General features: G+C 40.3%; 1 protein-coding gene across 4 annotated transcripts in view; it reads right to left on the bottom strand.

Moving 5' to 3' along the window:
- POLN (DNA polymerase nu) overlaps positions 1 to 23,956 on the bottom strand; it is a 155,680-nt gene that overhangs the window by 46,223 nt on the left and 85,501 nt on the right. For all 4 annotated transcript variants that reach the window (XM_072804171.1, XM_072804196.1, XM_072804178.1 and 1 more), the window contains 3 exons: positions 14,843 to 14,900; positions 13,593 to 13,670; positions 12,574 to 12,688 (listed from right to left, as the gene is read on the bottom strand). In XM_072804171.1, the coding sequence (XP_072660272.1) occupies positions 12,574 to 12,688; positions 13,593 to 13,670; positions 14,843 to 14,900 (251 nt within the window). The remainder of the gene's footprint in view (positions 1 to 12,573; positions 12,689 to 13,592; positions 13,671 to 14,842; positions 14,901 to 23,956) is intronic.

The following is a 23,956-nucleotide window of genomic DNA, read 5'->3' as shown; positions in this document are numbered from 1 at the left end:
ATTGGAAGGAATTAAATATGCCAGAGAACCAATCAACCTCTTAATAGATGAGTCTGGAAGATCAAACAATATCATTTAGGAGAAAATGAGTTGATAGGAAGAAAGAAAAGAACAAACCCTCTGAAGCAGAAGTAATCATGAGAGGAGCCTTTTCTGTAATCCTTCATCACAGCAGAACGTTCTTACGGAAGCACTACACTGAGTCCAGGAAAAAATAATAATGTGTGGTAATCAGATGTTTAATGATGCATATATCTTGAAATCAGTGCCATAAAATGTATCCTAAAAGAGTAATAATATGACATCTTAATTACACATTTATTGGACTTCACTTAAAAATACATTTCACTTTGGGAAAAGCAAGGGCTGTTTCAGTGATTGAATAAGTAAAACATACATTCAGTTTCTTTCTCTAGTTCTGTCGATTCTTGCTTCAAGCTTTTTAAAGTTCTCTTATTAGGTGCATTCAGGTGCAGGATGGCTATACCTTCTTGATGAATCTATCTTTTATCCTCATTAAACGTTTCTCTTTATTTCTAGTAATGCTCTTTGTTTGGCAGCTTAAACTTCCCATCTTGGTATTTTAGTTTTATTTACATCTTGTTCTCAGTCCCTCCTTTCTTGAATTCTTTTGGGTGAATCACATAGTTTTATTTTTAAATATTTTATTTATTCATTTGAGAAAGAGAGAGAGAGAGAGTGAGTTCAAGTAGCAAGGAGGATAGAGAGAAACAAGCTTAGCTGCTGAATAGGGACCTTAACGTGAGGCTTGATCCCAGGACCCTGAAATCATGACCTGAGCCGAAGGTAGAAGCTTCACTGACTGAGCCGCCAGGCATCCCTAATCATATTTTTAATATCCCATTTTATCTCCTGCACTGACTTGTGTAGGTATTGTTTTGCGGGTTGTCCTAGAAATTATAACATGCATTTTCAAGTCATCATAGTCTGCCTTTAGATACTACTACAGTGTGTCAGGGACAGTGTGAGAACCTTGCAATAATGTAATTCCATGTTCTCCCCTTCCTGCCCATTGTACTTACTATGTCTTATATTTTATTTCTATGCTATAAACTTAAAAAAAAACTGTTTAAAGTCTTTTCAAGGATTCAAAACCATATAGAAGTTGGCTATAGAACTAAAAATATATATAAAGTAAACTATGTAAAATGAAGCCAAGCACATTATTCTACCTCTCCTCACCATCACTGGTGTTCTTTATTCCTGCCTGGAGCTCCAGGTCCAGTGGCCTTGTTTCTCTCCAGCCTGAAGAGCTGCTTTTGGCATTCCAAGTAGTGCAGGTCTACTAAGACATGTTCGTTTGGATTTCGTAAATCTAAAGTTATCTTTATTTTGTCTTCACTTTTGGAAGATAATTTTCTGGATTCAGGAATCTAGATGGGTTCTTTAAGCATGGCAAAGATGTTATTCCTTTGTTCTCCGGTCTCTGCTATTTCTGGGAAAAGTCATCTGTGATACATACCATTCTTTTTCCCTCTGAGGCTTTCAGGGTTTTCTCTTGATCTTTGGTGTTTGTGAGTTTGACTTTAACATGTCTAATATGTGGTCTTCTTGGTGTTTAACTTAGTAGGGACTTGAGTTTTCTGGATATGCAGATTGATATCTTTAATCAATTTGGGAAAGTTGTCAGCTACTTTACATTCAAACATTTTAAAAATTCCATTCTCTCTGTTCTCCTCACAAGATGCCAAATGTACATAGGTTAAACCACTATTTTGTCTCACATATCTTGGACACTCTGGTTGATTGGATGGTTTTTAACTTTTTTCCTCTTTGTATTTCATTTGGTACACCTCCTACTGGCCTGTCTTCAAGTTGATGGCTCTTTCCTACAATTGGTCCAGTCTGCTGTGAAGGTATCTGGTGGATTGGTCTTGACATATTTTTCATCTTTTACAATTCTGTTTGAGTCCTTTCTATTTTCACATCTCTATTAAAATTAACCATCTCTTAACACATACTGTCTACTTGTTCATTTAGATGCTTTGGCATTTTTATAATTAAAAAAAAAAAATCTCTTCTGAGCAGCCCAGGTGGCTCAGCTGTTTAGCACCATCTTCAGCCCAGGGCCTGATCCTGGAGACCCAGGATCAAGTCCCACGTTGGGCTCCCTGCATGGAGCCTGGTTATCTCCACTGCCTGTGTCTCTGCCTCTCTCCCTCTCTCCCTCTGTATCTCTCATGAATAAATAAATAAAATAAAAAAAATCTCTTCTGATACTTCCAACATCTGGGCCATCTCTTTGGTTAACTTAGATTAGGGCTCACTTTCTTGGTCATAAGTCACATTTTCTTACTTCCTTGGTCTTAAATTTTTAAAAGTTATTTGCATAAAAGGAGAGTAGAGACTGAAGTAAATATTTACTTCCTAAAAAGGACACACCATTTTTTATGTCAGGTCACTAGAGCTGGGAGCAAAGTCAATTTAATCTGTTGTTGGGCTGGGTTTGGACTTTATTGCAACTTTGGTTTGATTCAGTTCACTACTGGCTTCTAATGTTTTGAAAGTGGGATCAGAAATTTCCCTTCTATGGGGTCTGCAGTCTGAGAACCTGCACAATTGTCAAGATTCCTTGGTATCTTACAGTTACACTGTCAGTGTTTCAGATCATAGGAGATCTCCCTTTGTGTTACCAACCAGCTGCCAGCTTTTTGGGTTGCTAGGAAGTTCACTTTGTCCTTCAGTCTCACCCAGCTTTCTGCACTGTGGGAGAGCATTCCTGTTCCAGAGTGCTGGCCATGGGGCTGTGGGTTCTCTCAGGCTTCTGTTGTAAACCCAGCCCTTGGCAGCTAAAGGCCAGGGATGCATGGGTTGACTACTTTCAGCTGCCCTGCCCTGTCCTTAGCTTTGGTATCTGCCCCTGGAGATACTCATGGGAAAGAGTTGATAAATGATGGTATCTGTAGCTGGGGCTCTTTAGAATTCTGTGACACCAGTTCACATGTAATTAAGCTTAGCTGGTCTCTTCCTCCCCTCTATAAGACAGAATCCTCCTCTGCTGGCTCTCCATTGGTGATGAGAGAAGCCATGAGTTTCTTCTTTTCTGTGAAGGGCTCATCACTGTCTGGAGTTCTGTTTACTTAGTTGTATCCTCAGTTATCTGGTAAATTTAGAAAAACTAATTTTGTAATTTTTTTTCTAATTTTGTAATTTATTTGATTTTTTTGTTAGGGTTAGAGTAACAGTCTCTTGTGATTCTTTTTTTAACATCTTAACTAGAAATTCATCCTTTAATGTTCTCATAAATTATAATTTAAAAAACAGACCCACTAAGACAGCCATGTATTAGGACATCTAATCCAGTACAAGATGGGGTGTACATCAGAAGAAAGGCGAAGAAGAGGTCATGCTAACTTTCCAGGGTAGTGGCCTATAAACTTGTCTCCTCCATCATATGGCAGTGTGATCCAGGAACCTAAACCACAAGGCTACAAGGAGGTTCTTCAGCACTGTTAGTGGTAACCCACTGAGTTGTTCTTGGCCTTCTAGGCATAGAACATCTCAGGTGGTCACAGAAAGTCAGCCTGGAGTGCCCAGAACACACATATAATTCTCTGCAACACTAGTCTGCTTACTCAGAGATTACTGATGCCTAAACTCATTAATAAAGCAGGTAGAATGTGGGATTTGATTTCATATTTAATGGAGACATACCTGAATTGTAGAAAAACAAATGGTTGCACCTTTGCTGTGTGGCAAGGACAAGTGAGGCTATGTTCCTTTTCCATGGACAAGGGCTGGTTGTTGTTCATACAGCATGTCCATCACAGGTCAGCTGGGCTTCTGTCCCATGCGATCCACATCATGTGATTCAGGAGTATAGCCCAGCCTGTATCTGGAACAGTGATGGTTGTCATGCTAGAGGAAGAAGAGAGTCTGGAGAACCACATGTGACCCAGTGGTGACAAACACTTCCATTCACATGCCACTGGCTGAAGCAAGTCACATAGCCAAGCCTGAGTCAATGGGTGAGGAAGTGTACTCTTCCAAATATTTTTGAATAATCATACATCATATCACAGTCCACCCTTCTGGTCACACATATTTGCTTTTCTCCCCCTTGCCAACAGTGGCAATTCAGAGTCCCATCTGGGCAGGGCATTAGGATTTTGTGATCATCTTTATACCAGGTCTCTGTGTGGCTCCTCTTGGTCCACAGGCCAATTGGAGTAAAAAGTCAAGGCTCTTTCCTGGCACACTGGTGAGGTACAGCTGTTGGGCAGGACAGGATGACCACACAAACACACCCTTCTGGAAAGGGGGAAGAATGTGAGACACATGACAGTCAGTGGTCCACAGCATTCTCGTTGGGTAGATGCTGAGGGAGCCCTCCTCTGGCAGTGAGAGAGGGTCCTTGATTAGGCCCTGAATCTGTTCCTCAGGAGTATATTCCTAGTCTATTGCTCTCCATGGCCTTTTATTCATTATTTCCTGGGATTTCCTTTTCCATTATATTTCTTGGCTACATGTAAGAGGGCACTATAAAATGTTCCTTTCCTGGGGCATCTATTCCAGACTGCTTCTTCCTGTAAAAGATGTGGAGTCCAAGGGGTTAAGTCTCAAACAATCATCACCTCTTTTAGTCCAGACTGGTGATCCATTGGGAAGTAAACTCTCAGAAACATAATCAGTTCCATTTGACTTCATTCAGCTCCATGTGCCAACAGACCTATCCATAATTCTCTTGGAGGTGTATCCTTTCTCTAGACTTTACTGCAGGTCCCCTGAGTTTCTCAGGAGTTTGTAGAAAAGTCACCTCTAGTCTTTTTTTCTGGAGCTATGTGGTCTAACTAAAAATTTATGGGTGCCATCTTGAATCTTTCAGAGACATTAACAGTGGACATTAAGACCACACCTTTAATTTGTTAAAGGTGGTGTTTCAATTGGCCTTTGTTGCTCAAAACTTTTTCAGATTAATCTTTACTGGTTGGAGATGAAAATCATTTCTATATTCAAATGCATAAGACTCCAATTTTCTGGAATTTCTATTCTCTTTCATGCCTACTTGTACACTGGCCAATTCTTTCCTGAGTTGGTTTCTTACAGTACTTTGTCACATACAGATAAGACCAACCAGAGCATTTTCTAGTGTTCTGCTGATCCACTCTGCCTAAAGCCACAGCTCTTTAGGGTATTATTTGCCTCACAAATTATCACAAAAGACAATTTCACCAAATGTTATACCATTTACCAAATGCCATCCTCCAGCCTTCAACAGATGTCTCCTCATTACTACCACCCCTCCGTGAAGCCAGTGCTACATGTTTTAGGATTCGTTATACAACCTCTCACTTCTGGCACCAAGTCCTAGAGATACTATGATAGGCCAAGTGATGCTGCCATAATAAATTGCTCCAAAATCTTACTGCCTACACCAAGAATAGTTAATCTTTCATCTTCACTACATTTTGCTACAACTATAATGCAGGACAATGGAGAGGCCTATCAATGTTGCAATTGCCTATCAATTGCAATGTGCAATTTCTTAAAACTTCGGCTTAGAAGTGACACATGTTACTTTTGCTTATATTTTGTTGGCCAGAGCAAGTCATAGGCCCAAGTCTGACATCTGCTGGGTAGAGAAGCACCATTGTCCCCTAGAGAGGGGAAGCAGCCCACAACTCTACCACGCTTGCCTTATGAGAGAATATCTCAGAAAAGCACCCCCAGAAAGTCTTAAACAGGAGAAAAATTAATATATTCTGCAGTGAAAAATTATTAGGTTTCACTCTGAAAATGTTGAATTGAATGCACAGCCAATAAGGAAAGGTTTTTACCTGCATTTTGTAAGACTGTTAGGAAACCATCTAACTGGGCAAATAGGTAACAATTACGTTATAGAGAGATGCCTGGTAGCCTGTCTTGGACTCACAGTGCAGAATGGGTGTCTTCCATGTGCACTTGAAAATGCTTAAGCTGGCAGCAGCGGCTCTAAGATCTGTCCTACCTCTGATGTGACTCCATGGGCTGGTCCCAGTTCCCAGGGTCTCAAGCTTTCATTGATCAAGTCACAGCTTTACAGAGGATTTCTAAGACTCATTCCAAGTCTCCATTTTTTATATGTAATCTATGTATCCTTAAAGGCTTTTGAAGGAAATTGTTGGTCTTTGAAAACATTACTAAGGATTCCAGAATATAATATCAACTTGCCCATTTGCTTTTTGGGTTTCAAACACTAAGATATTTGCATGAAACAAACATTTTTAAGAGTATACTTGATCTTGTGGCTTTTTTACCATGTGCTATTTTAGTCCTCTGTTTGGAACATAAAAATCATTTCCACAGCAACTAATTATAGTCTAAGTCACAAGTGTGGGGAATTAGAGGCAACCATCATGCAAATATTAAAAGCTTCTTATCTTTGAAGTTCTCTCAAAAACTAATACAAGCTAATAAGATGCAGAGGAGACATACACAGTGTCCAATGTAGGCATGAATTTCTCAAGTTAGCTTTATGGGTTATCAGCTTACCATGAATCTGAAGAGAACTACTCTGATACTTCATACCTTTTTCAAAAATCAGTTGAGCATATTTGCGTGGGTCTATTTCTGGCTTCTCTTCTCTGTTCCATTCCTGTCTGCCAACACCCCCTCTCTTGATTACTACATATTGTATCTTAGTATCAGGTAGTGATTCCTCCCACTTTCTTCTTTGTCAAGATTTGTTTTAGCCATTCCAGGGCCTGTGCCTTTTCACACAAATTGAAATTAAGCTTATTGATGTCTCCAAAAACACTTTTTTGGGTTTTTATAGGACTTGGATTAAGTCTGTGGATAAATCTAAGGAGACTGGACACATTTACTATGTTGGGTCTTCCATTCCATACCCATAGTGTGTCTGCACTAGGGCCTCTTGGACCACTTTCACTGGCACTGTGTAATCTTACACATGCCGATCCTGTACATACTTTGTTAACTGAGTACTTAAGTCATTTCATTGTCTTTGGATACTCTGCATATGGCTCCATTATCTTTGGAGTGATTTTATTTTTTGAAAGATGTATTGATGTATTTATATATTCATGAGAGACATAGGGAGAGAGGCAGAGACACAGGGAGAAGCAGGCTCCCTGCAGGAGCCGGATGTGGGACTCAATCCTGGAACTCCAGGATCACGCTCTGAGTCGAAGGCAGACACTCAACTGCTGAGCCACTCAGGAGTCCCTTTGGAGTGATTTTAAATGGTCTTGTGTTTTTAATTTTGATTTTCTGCATGTTGTCCATTTATAGAAATGAAATTGGATTTTGTATGTTGATATTGTGTCTTGTGACCTTGCTGAACTTACTAGTTCTAGAAGTTTAAGAATATTCTTTTCTAGTATGTTGTTTGGGACTTCTATATAGACAATCATGTTATCTGCAAACAGAGACAGTTTTACTTCTTCCTCTCCAATCTGCATCCCATTTACGTCTTTTTCTTGCCTTATTTAGTGGCGAGGGCTTCAACATTCAGTACTAACAAGCTGTTCCTGATCTAGAGGGAAAGCCATCAGCCTTTCACCATAAATGTGCTATTAGCTGCAGGGTTGTTTTTGAAGATGCTCTTTATCAAGTTGAGGGAATCCCTCTTTCTTTCTAATTTCCTGAGAAGTTTTATCATGAATAGATGTTGGATTTTGTCAAATGCTTTGTTTGGGTCAACAGATATAGTCACATTATTTTTATTATTTAGCTTAGTCACATGTGGATTACATTAATTGATTTTCAAATATTTAACCAGTCTTGCATGCCTGGAATAAATCCCACTTGGATGTGGTGAATAATTATTTTTAGACATTGTTGGTTGGATTCAGCTTGCTGATTTTTTTTTTTTTTTTGCTTGCTGATATTTTGTTGAGGATTTTGGCACCTAAGTTTGTGATTGATATTGGTCTATAGTGGGTCTATATTTTGTTCGTTTGCTTATTTAGTTTTTACTCTCTTTGGTTTAAGCATCAGGTAATAATGGCTTCACAGAATGAACTGGGAAGTGTTCCCTTCTTTTCTATTTTCTGGAAGAAAATATACAACTGGGTGTGAATTCTTTAAATGTCTGGTAAAATACTCCAGGGAAACTATCTGGGTCTGGGGATTGATGTTTCAGAAAGTTAGAAATTACAAATTCAATTTCTTTAATGATTACAGGACTATTCAGATTGCTTAGTTCATCTTAGCTGTGGTTTGATAGTTTATGGTTTTCAAGAAACTGGTCCATTTCTCCTAAATTGTTGGATTTTTGAGCACAAAGTTATGTTTATTATTATTAAAGTCCTTTTGATGCCTGTGGGATCTGTATTAATATCCTCTATTCCATTCCTGATATTGATGATTGGTATCTTATTTTTATTTTTGTCAGTTTATCAATTTTATTGTTTTTTAAAGAATCAGCTTTTGTTTCATTCATCTCTTTTGTTTCCCTAGTTTCAATTTTATTTATTTCTGCTCTTATCTTTATTATTTCCTTCCTTGTCCTTGCTTTCCATACCTGTGGAAGGAGGGCAGGGGTGTAACAATCTATGACCTGCTTAAGAAACTCTATGTTATATCTTCACCAGAAGGAGAGTGAAACATGAGAAAGGACATCTGGGAAGAAGCTGGGTGAGAGCATTCATGTTCCAGGCACAGAGGAGGGAAAAGAGGCAAGAATAAAGCACGAATGGCAAGCACACAAATTGGTGCTGAGAATCATCAGTCATCAGAAAATGTAAGTCAGAACCCCAGGGAGACACTAGCTCACACCCACCAGGATGGCTGGAACCAAACGGACAGATAATAAAAAGGACTTGGGAGAATGTGGATAAATTGGAAAGCCATGCCATGTTTGTAAAATGGCATTGCTATTTTATTCCTCAAAAAATTAAATATAGTTGCTACTGAATTGTACATTTAAAAATGGTTAAGATGGCAAATTTTATGTTATTGTATCTTACCACATGAAAAAGAAGTTAAATACAGAATTATTCTATGTCTCAGAAATTCTGTTAGGTATCCATTAGAAATGAAAACACATATCCACACAAAACCTTGTATGCGAATATTCACAGCAGGATTATTCTTCATAGCCAGGTGGAAACTACCCAAATGCCCATCAACTGTGAATGGGTAAATAAATGGAAGATTATTTGCTTATTTAAACCAAAATATATAAAATACATGATCCCATACAGTGGAATATTATTCAGCCATAAAAAAGGAATGAAGTATTGATATTTGCTACCGCAAGAATGAATCTTAAAAATATTATGTTCAGTGAAAAAGCTGGTGAAAGAGGCCACATATTGTTTGATTCCATTAATGTGAAAAATCTAGAACAGAAGAATATAGAAAGGCAGAAAGTAGACTAGTGATTTCCATGGGGTGGGTGTGTGACAGGATGGGATGGAGTTTCTCTCTGGAGACATGGAAACGTTTTTGAATTAGGCAGTGGTGATGGTTGCAAAATCTAGTGAATGTACTAAAAACTGCTGAATTGTACACTTAAAGGGGTGAATTTTATGGTACATAAGTGATATGTCAATTTAAAAAAGAGCCAATGGAGAGAACTAAGGAGAAGGGCATCTCCCTGGAGCAGCGGGCTGGGAGAGAGCACGGGACATGGAGGCCCCCAAGGTCAGTTGCAGACCCGTCAGAGCCTCTGAGAAGAGGACTGTGGGTGGGCAGTGCCTGAGCAGGCTCGTGCTGGCTATGGACCTGAGAGCCAATGGCACCCTGAAGAAAGGTAGCCAGTGTCTTAGATGGCAGGAGTTTCCAGCTTCAGATCAGAAGAAGAAAAGCCTAAGGAGGTAAAGTGAAAGTTAATTCAAAAAAGCAATAATGATCCAGCAGCGAGAAAGAACAAGAAGTATAGACTTCTTTTGTACCTAAATGGTAACTAAGGGCTCCATTGGGGTTGAAAATATGATTTCCCTGAAGGCAACCCTAGACAGTTGTTGTTTTCAGTAGAGGAAAAGGTGAAGTCAACAAGGAGAATTTAACGATGCTAGAATAAAAATGGAAAATAAAAGAAATTCACATGAGGACTGTCATGTAAAGTTGTACTGGTTGTGCACTGCACAACGCTAGGAGGTGCCATTCACACCGATGTGTTAATGTATGGCACTGCCTAGAGTTGTGCAATATAGTCCTGATCTCAGCAATGGAGGATGCCTCCTCCTCTTTTGAGACACGAACCTTTGAAAACTGGGAGGAGGACATACAATGACATTGAGGCAGAGAGGGAGTTCAGGGGCTCATGTTTGAGGCCCTCTTCTTTGTCATTCAAGTTAAAGGTGAAGTTCTCATTCAAGATTAAGAGAGAAGAGTAGACATTTGTGGAAAGTCTAAAAACATTCAGGGTAGCTGATGAGTAGAGGTTGTCAGGGTTCCTCTCAGGTCAGATAACCCAAATTTATGGTAGACTCACTCATGCACCATTTTATGGCTTCCTGCAGCACCTTGGGGTGGGCAATAGGCAAGCAGAGAGTGGGATCACCCAGAGTTAGAAACATGCAACCAGGAAGGGGAGAAGTGACAGGAGCAGTAAGGCCTACTCCGGGCAGCTGATGGAGATCGTTGGGGAGGCGGGGGTCTGTTATACCTCCATTTACCTTGTGGTCATCCAGCAGGCCATGACTGCTCACCAAGGCATGCAGGAGGTGTGGAAGGGGAGTTTGGGCTGCATCCCAGGTGGAACTCACAGGAAGGCTACACACACAGGGGAGGGTGAGGCTGGCTGGAGGCGGGAGGGGGCCTTGAGATTGCAGTTGGGAGGGAGCGGCTGGCAGGAAAGGAACCTAGGCCATGGCTCTGCAAGGTCTCAGCATGAGATGGGTCCTTCCCAGCAGGGTGGCCAGTGTTGGGAGGAGGGCTGGGTCCCTAGGTCAGCACCTAGGACAAGGAGGGGGCACGAGGAGGCCTCCAGCCCAAGGCTGGACAGCAAGCTCCTGGGAGCTGGCGATGGCCCTGCCCTGTGCTCTACATGCTGCCCCGCTGGCCAAATGCTCTGCTTGTCTGCGGATTTTGTTATTTCCCCTGTGGATGCCATCATAACCCTCATTCCCACAACCACCCTTCAAAATCCAGCTCAGTGTACATCAATTTCCTTCCTCCTTTGTCACCTTGACAAGAATACTTCTTCCTGATTTTTTTTTTTTTTTTTGATTCAAGTAAATCTTGTGGTCAGGGTCTGATTTCTGGAGAGGAGATGCTTTCTGGCCAACAGAACTGTTTGGCTCCCATGCCATTCCCTCATTTCTTCGACAGATGCGCGCTGAGACTCCATCTCTCATGGGGCACCACAGGGGACAGACCCAGTTGGCTCTGCCCTCCACAAGCTGACATTCCAGCAGGGCAGGCAGGATAGAGACAATGGAGAGATACGTGCTGGTGATGGGGAGGGCAAGTCCTCGAGGGAAGCTGAGGCGTCACACAATGAGTAAATCACAGGGACGCTCCAGGAAGGAAAGGCCTGAGTGAGGTGTGTACCCAGAGCACCTGGTGGCCCTGTGGGGCCAATGTGGAGAGGGGCCTGCAGCACCAGGGCCAGATGAGGGGACATGGCCCTGCCCTCGCAGGGCTCCTTCCTCAGAGGGAAGTGTAGCAGCTGGAGAACACAGAGGGCCAGCCTTCATAGAGCGGTGCCTCCAGGCTGACTCCGGAGGGTGAGTGGATGTCAAAATAAGTTGGGATGGGTGAGGAGGCCCAAAGGAGGTGCAGCCTGGGGAAAGGCAGGAGCTGGGAGGGAAGATGGTATTTATAGTTGTGAAGGAGGGGACACAGCAGGTGCAGTGGCCTTCCTGGCAGGTCACCCACCAGGTGCCTCTTCTTCCTCTTGGCAGAATCCTGATTTAGTTCCAGGCAGTGGTGCACCTGGCCCTGGTGGATGTTGTGACTGTGTCTATTTGTTCCAGAGAGTGGCCGTTGCCAGCCTTTCTTGTAGCTGCACAACCTTGCCCTGGAAAGGCAGTGTAAGAGCTGTCAGCAGCAGGGCCCTGGGCGGGACTCCTGCCCTCTGACTAGTCAGGGCAGTGTGAAGGGAGAGTCCACTCCTCCCCTCTCTAGCCTACTTTGCGCAAGAGGCAGCAGGTGACCCGTAGCCAGGATAAAGAAAAGCTGACAGCCTAAGAACACTAATGCACAGGGACAGGTGTTTGAGAACACTGCCACACTGGCTAACAAAACCTGAGGCTGTCTGCCTTCCGAGTCCTCTCTGAGTGCAGTCACGTCAGGGACTGTCCCTTGCAGCCTCAAGTGCTTCTGGCCCGACAGGGTGGGGTGTGGAGAGGAAGCGCCTGTGCCCAGCACTGCTGCACACACTCGCATGGAGGCAGCATGGACTCCCATCTTGGATTCTTCCAATATCTCCATTACATTCTCTAGCAATGGGTTTCGTTTTGGGTGGTGAAGAGCCATAGTTTCTTTCACAATTAGGGAAATCTTGGCATTCTAATTACTCACTCCTCTTTTCAAAAGGTTAACTATTAGAGAAAAACATAGGTTCCTTCTTATGAAAACAGCCTTAGAATAACTTCAGGCTTTTAAAATCATGTCAGCATTCTTGCAGATCTGATAATATCATGAGCTCATGTATCTTACCACTGTGAAGTCAATGTAGAAAATACATCATCTCTTCCAGATTCTCGGAATAACTTCAAAAGTTCCGGATCCCCAGACAAATGTGCAAGAATGCGCAATTCAATCTGTGAAAAGTCTGTAAGATGGAGTCCACATTAATTGTGAATCTACCAACAGTGTTCCTGGTCATTGCCATCCACGCTGCAGTCCACCCTCAACCTCCCACCCCCACTGCAGCATCAAGAGCAACATCCCCCACCCATCTGCCAGGGTCCTTTAGCCTCAGGGCCACTGGCCATCCCTGTGTCTGTAAGTCTCAGAGACTCGTCCTGCCTTCTATGAGACCAGCAATGCCTCTGGGGTGGGCTACCTGCACTCATCTGTTCATTCTGTACATCACAAGTTTAGAGAAGCCTACTGTGTACTGTGTGCCAGGCTGTGTGCTTGGGATTTGACAGTGAACAAAACAGACCAGCCTCTCTTCATGGAGCCCATGTTCTAGGAGCAGAAAACAATGTGCATGAGTTATCTGGTATGTCAGGAGATGAGAAGTGAAGTGGAAAAGACAGATCAAGAAAGGAGGTTCAGGAGGGAGTAGGTGGTCAGCATACACCCACGTGTACACCATACACAGAGAAGGTGAGGGAGGGAATGAGATAATATCTAGCAAAGAGGTTTCACGCAGGCGTGGGGTGGGACTGGCCCCGCTGGAGGCCAGCATGTCTGCAGGGAAAGAGCAGGGCAAAGCACCAAGCATGAGTGTGATGAGGACAGAGAGGAGATAGGAGGGTAGAGTAGGTGGGACCATGTGGGGGCATCTGAGATCTAGAGAAGGCGAGGGACCCTCCAAGCAAATCTGCTTTTATGTACTGTGCACAAGAAATCTTTCCTTTGTGTAAATATTTGCCTTAGGATGTTAGAGAATGAATTCTGTAAGTACCTTTGAATTCTTCAACTTCCAAGTATTTGAACCATATGAGACATGTGAAGTGAGCCCCAGTGACACAGAGATGTGTGTCTCTGGCATAGTGTGCCCATACCTGCTGCCAGGAAGGTGTGGCTCTCGGGTGCAACAAACATGCTCCTTGGGGAAATGGTGAGCATCGTGCCTTCTGTACCTGAATTGTTATTTCAAAAATACTTGGTGAATATGGTCATGCACTGATTCACAGCCATTCCTCACACAGTTTATTTTAATATTATTCCAAAGTCAAGAGTCTAGATTTCTGACTTTTCTGAATATTTTTAATACAGTTTATTTATTTTTATTTTTTTAAAGATTTTATTTATTTATTCATGAGAGAGAAAGAGAGACAGACAGACAGACAGACACATGCAGGGAGCCTGACATGGGATTTGATCCTGGGTCTCCAGGATCAGGCCCTGGGCCGAAGGTGGCACTAAACCGCCGAGCCACCCAGGCTGCCCATTTTTAATACAATTTAAAAGCAACACGGTACTGCTGAGAGTAAAGTAGATTTTCTGTTGTTAAAATTTTACATTCTGTCTAGAATTCCTGGTGAGGAAAATCTCAAATACTGACCCTTGAACATACACCGGTAAGAATGTTCTGGAAGCTCCCTGAGCCTCACTGCCTAGAAGACAGGCTTTGGGGAAGCGCAGTTTCTATGATGCACAGGGTATGTTTAGAAGGGCAGTAGAAGACAAGGTGCTTGTTGTGGTCACCTCCATGTGGGGTCCTGCCTAAGGGTGACTATGTATTTATTTGAAAGGACCCCTGGTCATGCTTCACTGTCTTGTGGTGACCCAGCAGAAGCAGTGGTTCCCAAAGCAGAGGGGCCGGAGCACTTCACCAGGGGTGCAGGAGTTACAGGGATGGGCCATAGAACTTACTTTGCTCAGATATGACCTTTTTGTTTTTTAGAAGTGTAACTGTCCACATACAGTGGAATAGCTCAGAAGAAAGAACAGTGTTAATATGCTTTTATAAACATTTCCAGTAGCTTTCAGACTTTAATAGAAGCCAATTCTATTGTATGTTTGTTTTTTTTTTCTCTATTGGGAAGTTGGTGGGGGAGAGATGGTGGGAGGGGAGCTACTTTCCTCATATAATTATCATCTATTTTAACTTTTGAAATGCTAAAAGGGAGGTGCCATATCAGTTTAGCTGTGTTTTATTATTCAACGTGTATTTAAATCCTGGTCATGCAAATACAGAGAACTTCAGGAAGGCAAAGAAGTTAGTTATACAGAAAAGCAATTATAAACACTTGTAAGTTTGAAGAAAATGTTACCCAAGACTTCAGCAAAATAGAGAAAAATGGATTACCTTTAAAATTTTGCGGTTTAGTAATCTTAATTGGGTGCTTAGAGATACCTTGGATATTCTGTTAATAATAAGAGGAGAATAGCTTTAGCTGGAGTATCTACTCGTAAATTAATCTGTATCATTTAATATTATTATTTTTAAAAATTATTTTTTAAAGTAAACTCTACACCCAACCTGGGTCTTGAACTCATGGCCCCGAGATCAAGAACTGCATGCTCTATCAACTGAGCCAGCCAGATACCCCCAGATCTTTACCATTTAAGGGCATTTAAAATGTGTCACGTTAATTAAACCTTAACAAAACAGCTAATGCCAATATATTATATACAAGCATGTTACTACACAATATAAGTATCTAATACTGAAACATAATTTTGGCAAGTACACCACTAAGTACAGTCAGCAAATATGAGAACAATTCTTCTTGACTCCAGCCTGTGTGGCCCTTGTAATTATATACAGTAATGTTGCTAGCAGCAGCCCAATACAAACTTATTAACTTAAAAATTTCTGTATAACATGCTAAATGTAGATTTCTGTAAAATTTGTATATTGTAGCTACCCCTTAAACATATTTTAAGATGAAAATTCTGGTCTCTCCACCCTGACCATCGCCTCCCCTGGTGCGCTTGGCACGTGCAGCCACCCTCTGGCTGGTGGCCAGTGTGTCCACTTCCCCTGGAAAGCCTATGACAGCTCACTAAGCACCTTTACACCCTTACAACTTGGACTGAACAGCCGTTGGCTTCCCTCCTGTTACTGCCATTCAAATTAGGAGAACTTCCGCAGCAACATCCTTTGTACTTGGCAGTACCTTCCACAAAGACATCCTGCTTTACCTGGTAATGGGAGTCTTTGGGCACTCGTTGGTCTCAACCCCCTGACTGGATCCAGTGAGGCTGCTGGATGTCCAGACCCTGTGATTTGGGCCCAGCAACCCCATGTAAGGCAGACACTGTCACCTCATGTTTTAAGGTGAGGACATCGAGATCCGAGGTATGAAGCTTGTGGCCCTTACATTTTCTCTACAATATAATCATGTGATAGCTTAAAACAATACCAAATATTCATGCGATAAGCTCAGTAACAGGACAGAGAGGACAGAACACGAGAGCCAGTGAACTTAGAGACAGCAGAAATTATCCTGTGTAGAGGAGAGAAGAAAAATTTGGGGGCAACATAAACAGAGGCTCAGGGACCTGTGGGATAATATCAGAAGCACAATATGATTGTTATTTCAGTCCCTGAGAGAAAAAAGAGACTAGTGTAGAAAAGAATACTTAAAGAAATAATGGCTAAAAATTTCCCAGATTTAGTGAAAGACATTTTTCAGCTTAAATGAGATGAATTAAAAGAAAATCAGGCCCAGAAACATCACAAACTGCTGAAAACCAAAGACTGAGAACAATCTTGAAAGTAGCGTGAGTGAAATGACACAGGACATGTACAGGAGCAGCCACGTGGCTGGCCATGGACTTGTAGTCAGGAGCCATGTGCTCAGACCACAGTGGTGCTGAACGAGGGCTCTGTCAACTCAGAGCCTGCTCGTCAGAAGATCGTGTCCTCCAGGAATGATAGCAAACTGAAAAAGGGTAAGGTTAGGTGCAGGGTGGGTAGGATTTGGATTAGGGGTAGGGCTAGCAGTTGTTTTAGAGGTAGGAGTCGAGGTAATGGTAGGAGTAAGGAACTCTGTAGAAGTAAGTGTAATGGTAGGGGTAGGGGTCAGATTAGCTTTATGGTAGGTGTCAGTGTATAAGTATGTTTAGGGGTATGGTCAGGGTAGTAGTAGGTGTTGGGGGAGGGTTCATTGTGGTATAGAGGTAGGGTTAGGAGTAGGTTTAAGGTTATGTGTAGCTGTAGGTGTAGGTGTAGGGGCAGGGGCAGAGTTAAGCTTAGGGCTAGTTGTACAGGTAGTGGCAAAGGTAGGAGTAGATTTAGCTTTAGGGGTCCGTGTACAAGTATAGTGCGCCTAGGCATAGTGTGAGTGTTGGAGTAGGGGTCTGTGTAGGGATAGGACTAGAGGAGCAGATAGTTAAAAGTATGTTCTCTGACACAATGAAGGTAAACTAAGAATCAGTAACAGAAAGATATCAAGAAAATTCACAAATTTTAGGACATTAGCCAACATAATTCTCAATTAGCCAAGAGTCAAAGTAGATGTCTTAAGGGAACTTAGAAAATATGTTGAACAGAATGCAAAAGGAAATACACAGTATCAAAATCTATGGCATAAAGCTAAAGCAGTACTTATAGGGAAATTTATAGCATTAAATGTTTATATTGGAGAAAAAGAAAGGTCTCAAATAAAAAATTTAAGCTTCTATACTGAGGAAATAGAAAAAAAAAAAGAGCAAATTAACTCCAATGCAAGTAATAGAAAAATAATGAAGATCTGAAATTAATGAAATTTAAAACAGAAAAGCAATACAGCTGACCCTTAGACAATATGGGTTTGAACTACACAAGTCTACTTATACAGGGATTGTTTTGAAAAATACTTAACTGTACTGCAGATGTATTTTCTTTCCTTATGATTTTCTTTTTTTTTTTTTTTAAATATTTTATTTATTTATGACAGATACAGAGAGAGAGAGAGAGAGAGGCAGAGACACAGGCAGAGGGAGAAGCAGGCTCCATGCACCGGGAGCCCGATGTGGGATTCGATCCCGGGTCTCCAGGATCACGCCCTGGGCCAAAGGCAGGCGCCAAACCGCTGCGCCACCCAGGGATCCCTCCTTATGATTTTCTTAATAACATTTCCTTTTCTCTAGCTTTTGACTGTAAACTAGAATTATTTTAAAAATACAGCATATAATACATTGACATGCAAAATACCTGTTAATCAATTGTTTATGTTATTAGTAAGGCTTCTAGTCCACAGTAGGCTACCAGTAGTTAAGTTTTTAAGGAGTCAAAGTCATATGTGAGTTTTCTACTGTGCAAATCAGTGCTCCAATCCTTTTTTTTTTAAAGATTATTTATTTATTTATTCATAGAGACAGAGAGAGAGAGAGAGAGAAGCAGAGACACAGGCAGAGGGAGAAGCAGGCACCATGCAGAGAGCCTGACATGGGACTCTATCCAGGGTCTCCAGGATCATGCCCTAGGCTGCAGACGGTGCTAAACCGCTGCGCCACCGGGGCTGCCCCAGTGCTCCAATCCTTACGTTGTTCAAGGGTCAACTATATAGATAAATCAGTGAAGCCCAAGCCTTGTAAAAGACCAATAAAATTGATAAACCGCTAGCTAAACTGTTTTTAAAAAAGCCAAAAATAATCAATTTTAGGAATGAAAGGCAGATATTATCACAGATCACATGAAGGACACTAAAGAAATTCTATGAGCAAAATGTGTCCATAAATTCAACAAGATGAAGGAGGCCAGTTCCTTAAGAGATACAAACTACCAAAATTCACTCAAGAAAAACCAAAATCCAGATAACCCACACCTATTACAAAAACTGACTCTAGTTAAAAACTTTTCTGCAAATAAAATTATAGATCCAGATAGTTTCAATGGTGAATTCTACCACATAATTAAGGAATAAATAATATTGATTCTACATGATCTCTACTAGAAAATAAAACAGAAGGGAATACTTTTTAACTTATTTTATGAGGCAATATCCTAATAGCAAAACCAGACAAAGACTTTTCAAGAAAAAACTATAGACCAGTATCTCTCATGGATATAGGCAGAAATAATCCTAAACAAAATGTGAGCAAATCAATCCAGCAACAAGACAATCCGTCATGACCAAGATTTTTGGGGGTTAATACCACAAATCCCAGCCTTGGCTGATTCAACATTTAAAAATCTATTAATGTCATTCCCTATAGAAATGCATTGAAGAAAAAAATAAAAAAAATCATATGATCTTAATAGATGCAGAAAAAGCATTTGACAAAATTAAATATCCATCCATGATAAAAAGTACTCTTAGAAATTAGGAATAGAAAGGAATTCTCTAACATGACAAAGAGAATCTGTGACAAAACCTAAAATGAACACTGCCCTTGATGGTGAAAGACTCAATGTTTTCCTTTGGAGAGCAGGAGTAGGACAAGGATGTTTCCTCCTAGCACTCTATTCAACACAATAAAGGAAGTCTGAGCCAGAATGATAAGGCAAGAAAAAGAAATAAAAAGCACACAGTACAAAAAAAGAAATAAAATGGCCATTATTCATGGAAGACATGATTATCTATGTAGAATAACCCATGGAAACAAAAAAGCTTTCTGGGACTAATAAATGAGCTGACCAAGGTACTAGAATATAAAGTCAACCTACAAAAATCAATTGTGTATCTATATATTCCCAGTGAACAACTGGGCATTGAAATTAAACAATGCCATTTATAACAGCAGCCTCAAAATACCAAAGTATAAATCTGTGTGCAGAAAATTACAAAATTCTGATAAAAGGATTCAAAGCCCTAAATAAATAGAAAGATACACTATGTTCTTGGATTAGAATACTCAAATGCTGATGACCTCCGAATTGATTAATGAATTCAGCACAATCCCAATCGAAATCCCAGCAGGATATTTCATAGCTATCAACAAGCTAATTCTATAATTATGGATCATAGGTCTAAAGGTAAAACGTAAAACTCTAAAGCTTTTAGAAGAAAACTTGAGGGGCACCTAGATGCCTCAGTCAGTTAAAATGTCTGCCTTCGGCTCAGGTCATGGTCTCAGGGTTCTAGGATAGAGCCCCACTCTGGGCTCCCTGTCTCCCTGCTGTACTCTCTCTGCCAAATAAATAAAATATTTAAAATAATTAAGAAAAAATCCTTGTAATCTTGGATTACACAGAGAGTTCTTAGATATGCACCAAAAGCATGATCTATAAAAGAAAACACTTGAAGAATTTGGCTCCATGAAACTTTTAAAAACCTTGGTTTGAGAAGGATGCCGTTAAGGGAATGAAAAGCAAGCCTTATACTAGAATAATTTTTTTTCGTATCACACTGAATTCAAAATATATAAAGAACTCTTAACAAAACTCAGCAATGAGGGACGCCTGGGTGGCTCAGCAGTTGAGCGTCTGCCTTTGGATTGGGGCGTGATCCCGGAGTCCTGGGATCGAGTCCCACGTCGGGCTTCCTGCATGGAGCCTCCTTCTTTCTCTGCCTAGGTCTACCTCTCTTTCTCTCTGTGTCTCTCATGAATAAATAAATAAATAAATAAAATCTTAAAAAAACAACAACTCCGCAATGAGAGGTACTTCCAGAATGGCAGAGTGAGGAGCCTGCCAACTCATTCTACGAGATAAGTATTACCCTGATACTGGAGCCAGATATCATATACTACACTCTTCATAAATAAAGATACAAAGCCCTCAACCAAATATTAGCAAACTGATCTAAGAACATCCAAAAAGGATTATATATCATGACCAAGTAGGATTTATCTTAGGAATGTAAGATTTGTTTAAAATCCAAAAATAATTAATGTAATACATCAGATTAGTAGAATAAAGGACAAAAAAACACATCATCATTATGATAAAACATTAAGAGCATTTGCTAAAATCCAACACTCATTTATATGAACATATATCAACTAGGAAAAAAAAGAATTTTCTCAACCTAACAAAGAGCATTCATAAAATTTACTCACTTTGAGTAATTTCACTGTCATAGCTGTATAAAATAGGATGTGTTCTTTACCCAATGGAATGCCAAATCAGAACCAGGTCAGACTGTAATTAATGCACCCAGCTAAGTGCTCCTGGTTGTCAGGGCCACCCAGAAAAAACATGTACAATTCCTAATATCGTTTCTCTCAGGTCTCATAAAACATCAGCTTTAATGAAAGTCACTTTACCTAGAGAGAAAGAAACAAGTTTCCTATTTGTCCTGAGAAGTCAATAATGTTAAGTTTAAACAGATATGAAAGAAGCCTTTATTTTTAAAAAAATTTTTATATATTTGTTCATGAGACAGAGAGGCAGAGACATACACAGTGGGAGAAGCAGGCTCCCCATGGGGAGTCCAATGTGGGACTCGATCCCAGGGCACCGAGATCATGACCTGAGCCAAAGGCAGATGCTCAACCACTGAGCCACCCAGGCATCCCTGAAAGAAGCCTTTTAATAATTAAATGTCAATTTTTTTGTTTTACAATATAAAAAATAACAGGATAATAAACTTCACTAAATACCTAACTTATGAATGGCATGCTTTATTAAATATGTTCGTCCACAGAACGCAATCCTGAGAAGGATGTTGGCCCATGCCAACAAGGATAATGGATAATGCCTTTCCCATTGCTCTGTTGCACTGTGTACCAGCCAGGTCTGTGTCTGCTCATAAACATGGGTTCACATTCACAAATGTATATAGGAAATGCTTCAGAGCTTCTGTACTGGCCTCTGTGATGAAAACAGCAATTGGACAGTCCTGTCCCTAAAGCCTCATGCACAAATGAATGCTCACACATTTGTCTGTCAGGGTGAGCCATGAATGTATATGCATGTGAGTTATCAAAGACCAAGGGTGAAATAAAGTGACTATGGGGGTGTGTGACAGCTAACAAGAGCCTGAAACATCTGGGAAGGAGTCAGATCCCATTTGGTAACCATCTGAATGTGGTGAAGCCTAGTGGAAGCACTCAACACACCAGGGATGTAGGTGGAAGCATGGTTGTGACATGCCCATGGTGGCATCCAAGTCAGACATGACTAGCAAATGGATGCTGTCAAAGACCAAAACTAGATTTTAATACAAGGAGGAGTGTGCCTTTCTGAAGAAGAAAAAAATGGCAAACCACTTGCAGATACCATGTTGTCAGGTGGGGTTAGACTCCCCATCAATCTCTTCATGAGAGGGGCTGGCACCCACAATGACAAGAAATAATAAATCTGAGTGTCTGTGGTGTGAAAGCAATATCATCAGCATACTTGGCTTGTTAGGATCAATCATTATTATCTGACATCAGCTAGTTCCCTCATATTGACCACTCAGTGAAATAAGATTTTTTGAAGTATAATTAACATACAATATATTGGTTTCATGTGTGCAACATAGTGATTCAACAATTCCTTTTATTACCCAGTGTAGTCCCCATGTATTAGATGTTATTATGATATTAATGACTATATTCCCTGTGCTATACTTTTCATCTACATCACTTTTTTATAACTGGAAGTTTGTACTCTCAATCCCTTTGATTGATTTCGTGCATCCTGCCACTCACCTTCCCTCTGGCAGCCACCAGTTTGTTCCCTCTCTTTAAGAGTCTGCTTTTTCTTTTTTGGCAGGTTTGTTTCTTTGTTTTGTTTTTTAGATTCCACCTATAAGTGAAATCACATGGTATTTGCCTTTGTCTGACTTACTTAATTTAGCTTAATATCCTCAAGGTCCACCCACGTTGTTGCAAATGGTAAGATCTCATTCTTTTTTATGGATGAGTAATACTCCACTATATATATATATATATATATATATATATATATATATATATATATATATATACACACACACCATATCTTCTCTATCCATTCATCAGGTGATGGATACCAGGGTTGCTTCCATATCATGGTATTATAAATCATGCTAAAATCAACAAAGAGGTGCATGTGTCTTTCCAAATTAGCGTTTTTCTTTGGGTAAATATCCAGCAGTAAAATTATCGGATCATATGGTATTCCTAATTTTTTGAGGAACCTCCATGCTATATTCCACAGCATCAATTTACATTCCCACCAATAGTGCACGAGGGTTCCTCTTTTTCAGTATCCTCTTCAACACCTGATTCTTGGCTTTTTGATTTTAGCTATTTTAACAGGTGTGAGGTGGTATCTCATTGTAGTTTTGATTTGCATTTCCTTGATGATGAGGGATGCTGAGCATCTTTTTACGTATCTGTTGGTCATCTGTGTGTCTTTGGAAAAATTTCTATTCAGGTCTCCATTTTTAATTGGATTTTTTTTTTTTTGGTGTTGAATTGTGTAAGTTCCTTATATTTTAGATATTATCCCTTTATTGGATATATTACTTCCACTTCCCATTCACTAGATTTTTTTTATTTTGTTGAGGGTTTCTTTGTTGTGCAAAAGCTTTTTATTTTGGCTGGGTCTCAATAGTTTATTTTTGCCTCTGCTTCCCTTGTTGGAGGAGACATATCTAGAAAAATGTTGCAACAGTGGATATCAAAGAGATTACTGCCTAAGTTTTCTTTTAGGATTTTTATATTTTCAGGTCTCATGTTTAAGTCTTTAATCCATTTTTACGTATTTATTTTGTGATCCAGTTTCATTCTTTTGCATGTATTTGTCCAGTTTTCCCAGCACCATTTATTGAAGATACTCTCTTCCCCATTGGATATTCTTGCCTCCTTTGTCATAGATTAACCAACCATATAAGCATGGGTTTATTTTTGGGCTCTCTATCCTATTACACTGATCCATGTGTCTATTTCTGTGCCAGTACCATACTGTCCTGATCACTATAGCTTTGTAATATATCTTGAGATCTGCAATTGAGATACCTCCAGCTTTGTTCCTCTTTCCAAGATTGCTTTGGCTGTTTGGGGTCTTTAGTGGTTCCATACAATTTTGGTATTATTTGTTCTAGTTCTGTGGAAAATGTTGATATTTTGATAGCAATTGCACTGAATCTATAGAATGCTTTGTGTAGTATGGGCATTTTAACAATATTAATTCATCAATCCATGAACATAGTATATCTTTCCATTTATTTGTATCTTCTCTAACTTCTTTCATCAATGTTATATTGTTTTCAGAGGATAGGTCTTTCATTTCCCTGATTGTTTATTCCTAGGTGTTTCTTTTTTTGGGGGTGGGGAGTGCAATTGCAAATGAGATTGTTTTTTTAAATTTCTCTTTCTGCTACTTGGTTTTTTAGTATATAGAAATGCAATAGATTTCTATATTTAAATTTGTATCCTGCAACTTCACTGAATTTAGTTATCAGTTCAAATAGGTTTTTGTTGGAGTCTTTAGGGTTTTCTATATAAAGTATCATGTCATTTGCAATAATGAACGTTTTACTTATTCCTTACCAATTTGGATCCCTTTCATTTCTTTTTATTTTTTAAAAAAATTTTATTTATTTATTTGAGAGAAAGAGAGAGAGGGAGAGAGAAC

Source organism: Canis lupus, chromosome 2 (assembly GCF_048164855.1).
Source record: "Canis lupus baileyi chromosome 2, mCanLup2.hap1, whole genome shotgun sequence".
Lineage (NCBI taxonomy): Eukaryota > Metazoa > Chordata > Mammalia > Carnivora > Canidae > Canis > Canis lupus.
The sequence above is the reverse complement of the archived record's forward strand: the minus strand, read 5'-3'. Positions and strand labels throughout refer to the sequence as shown.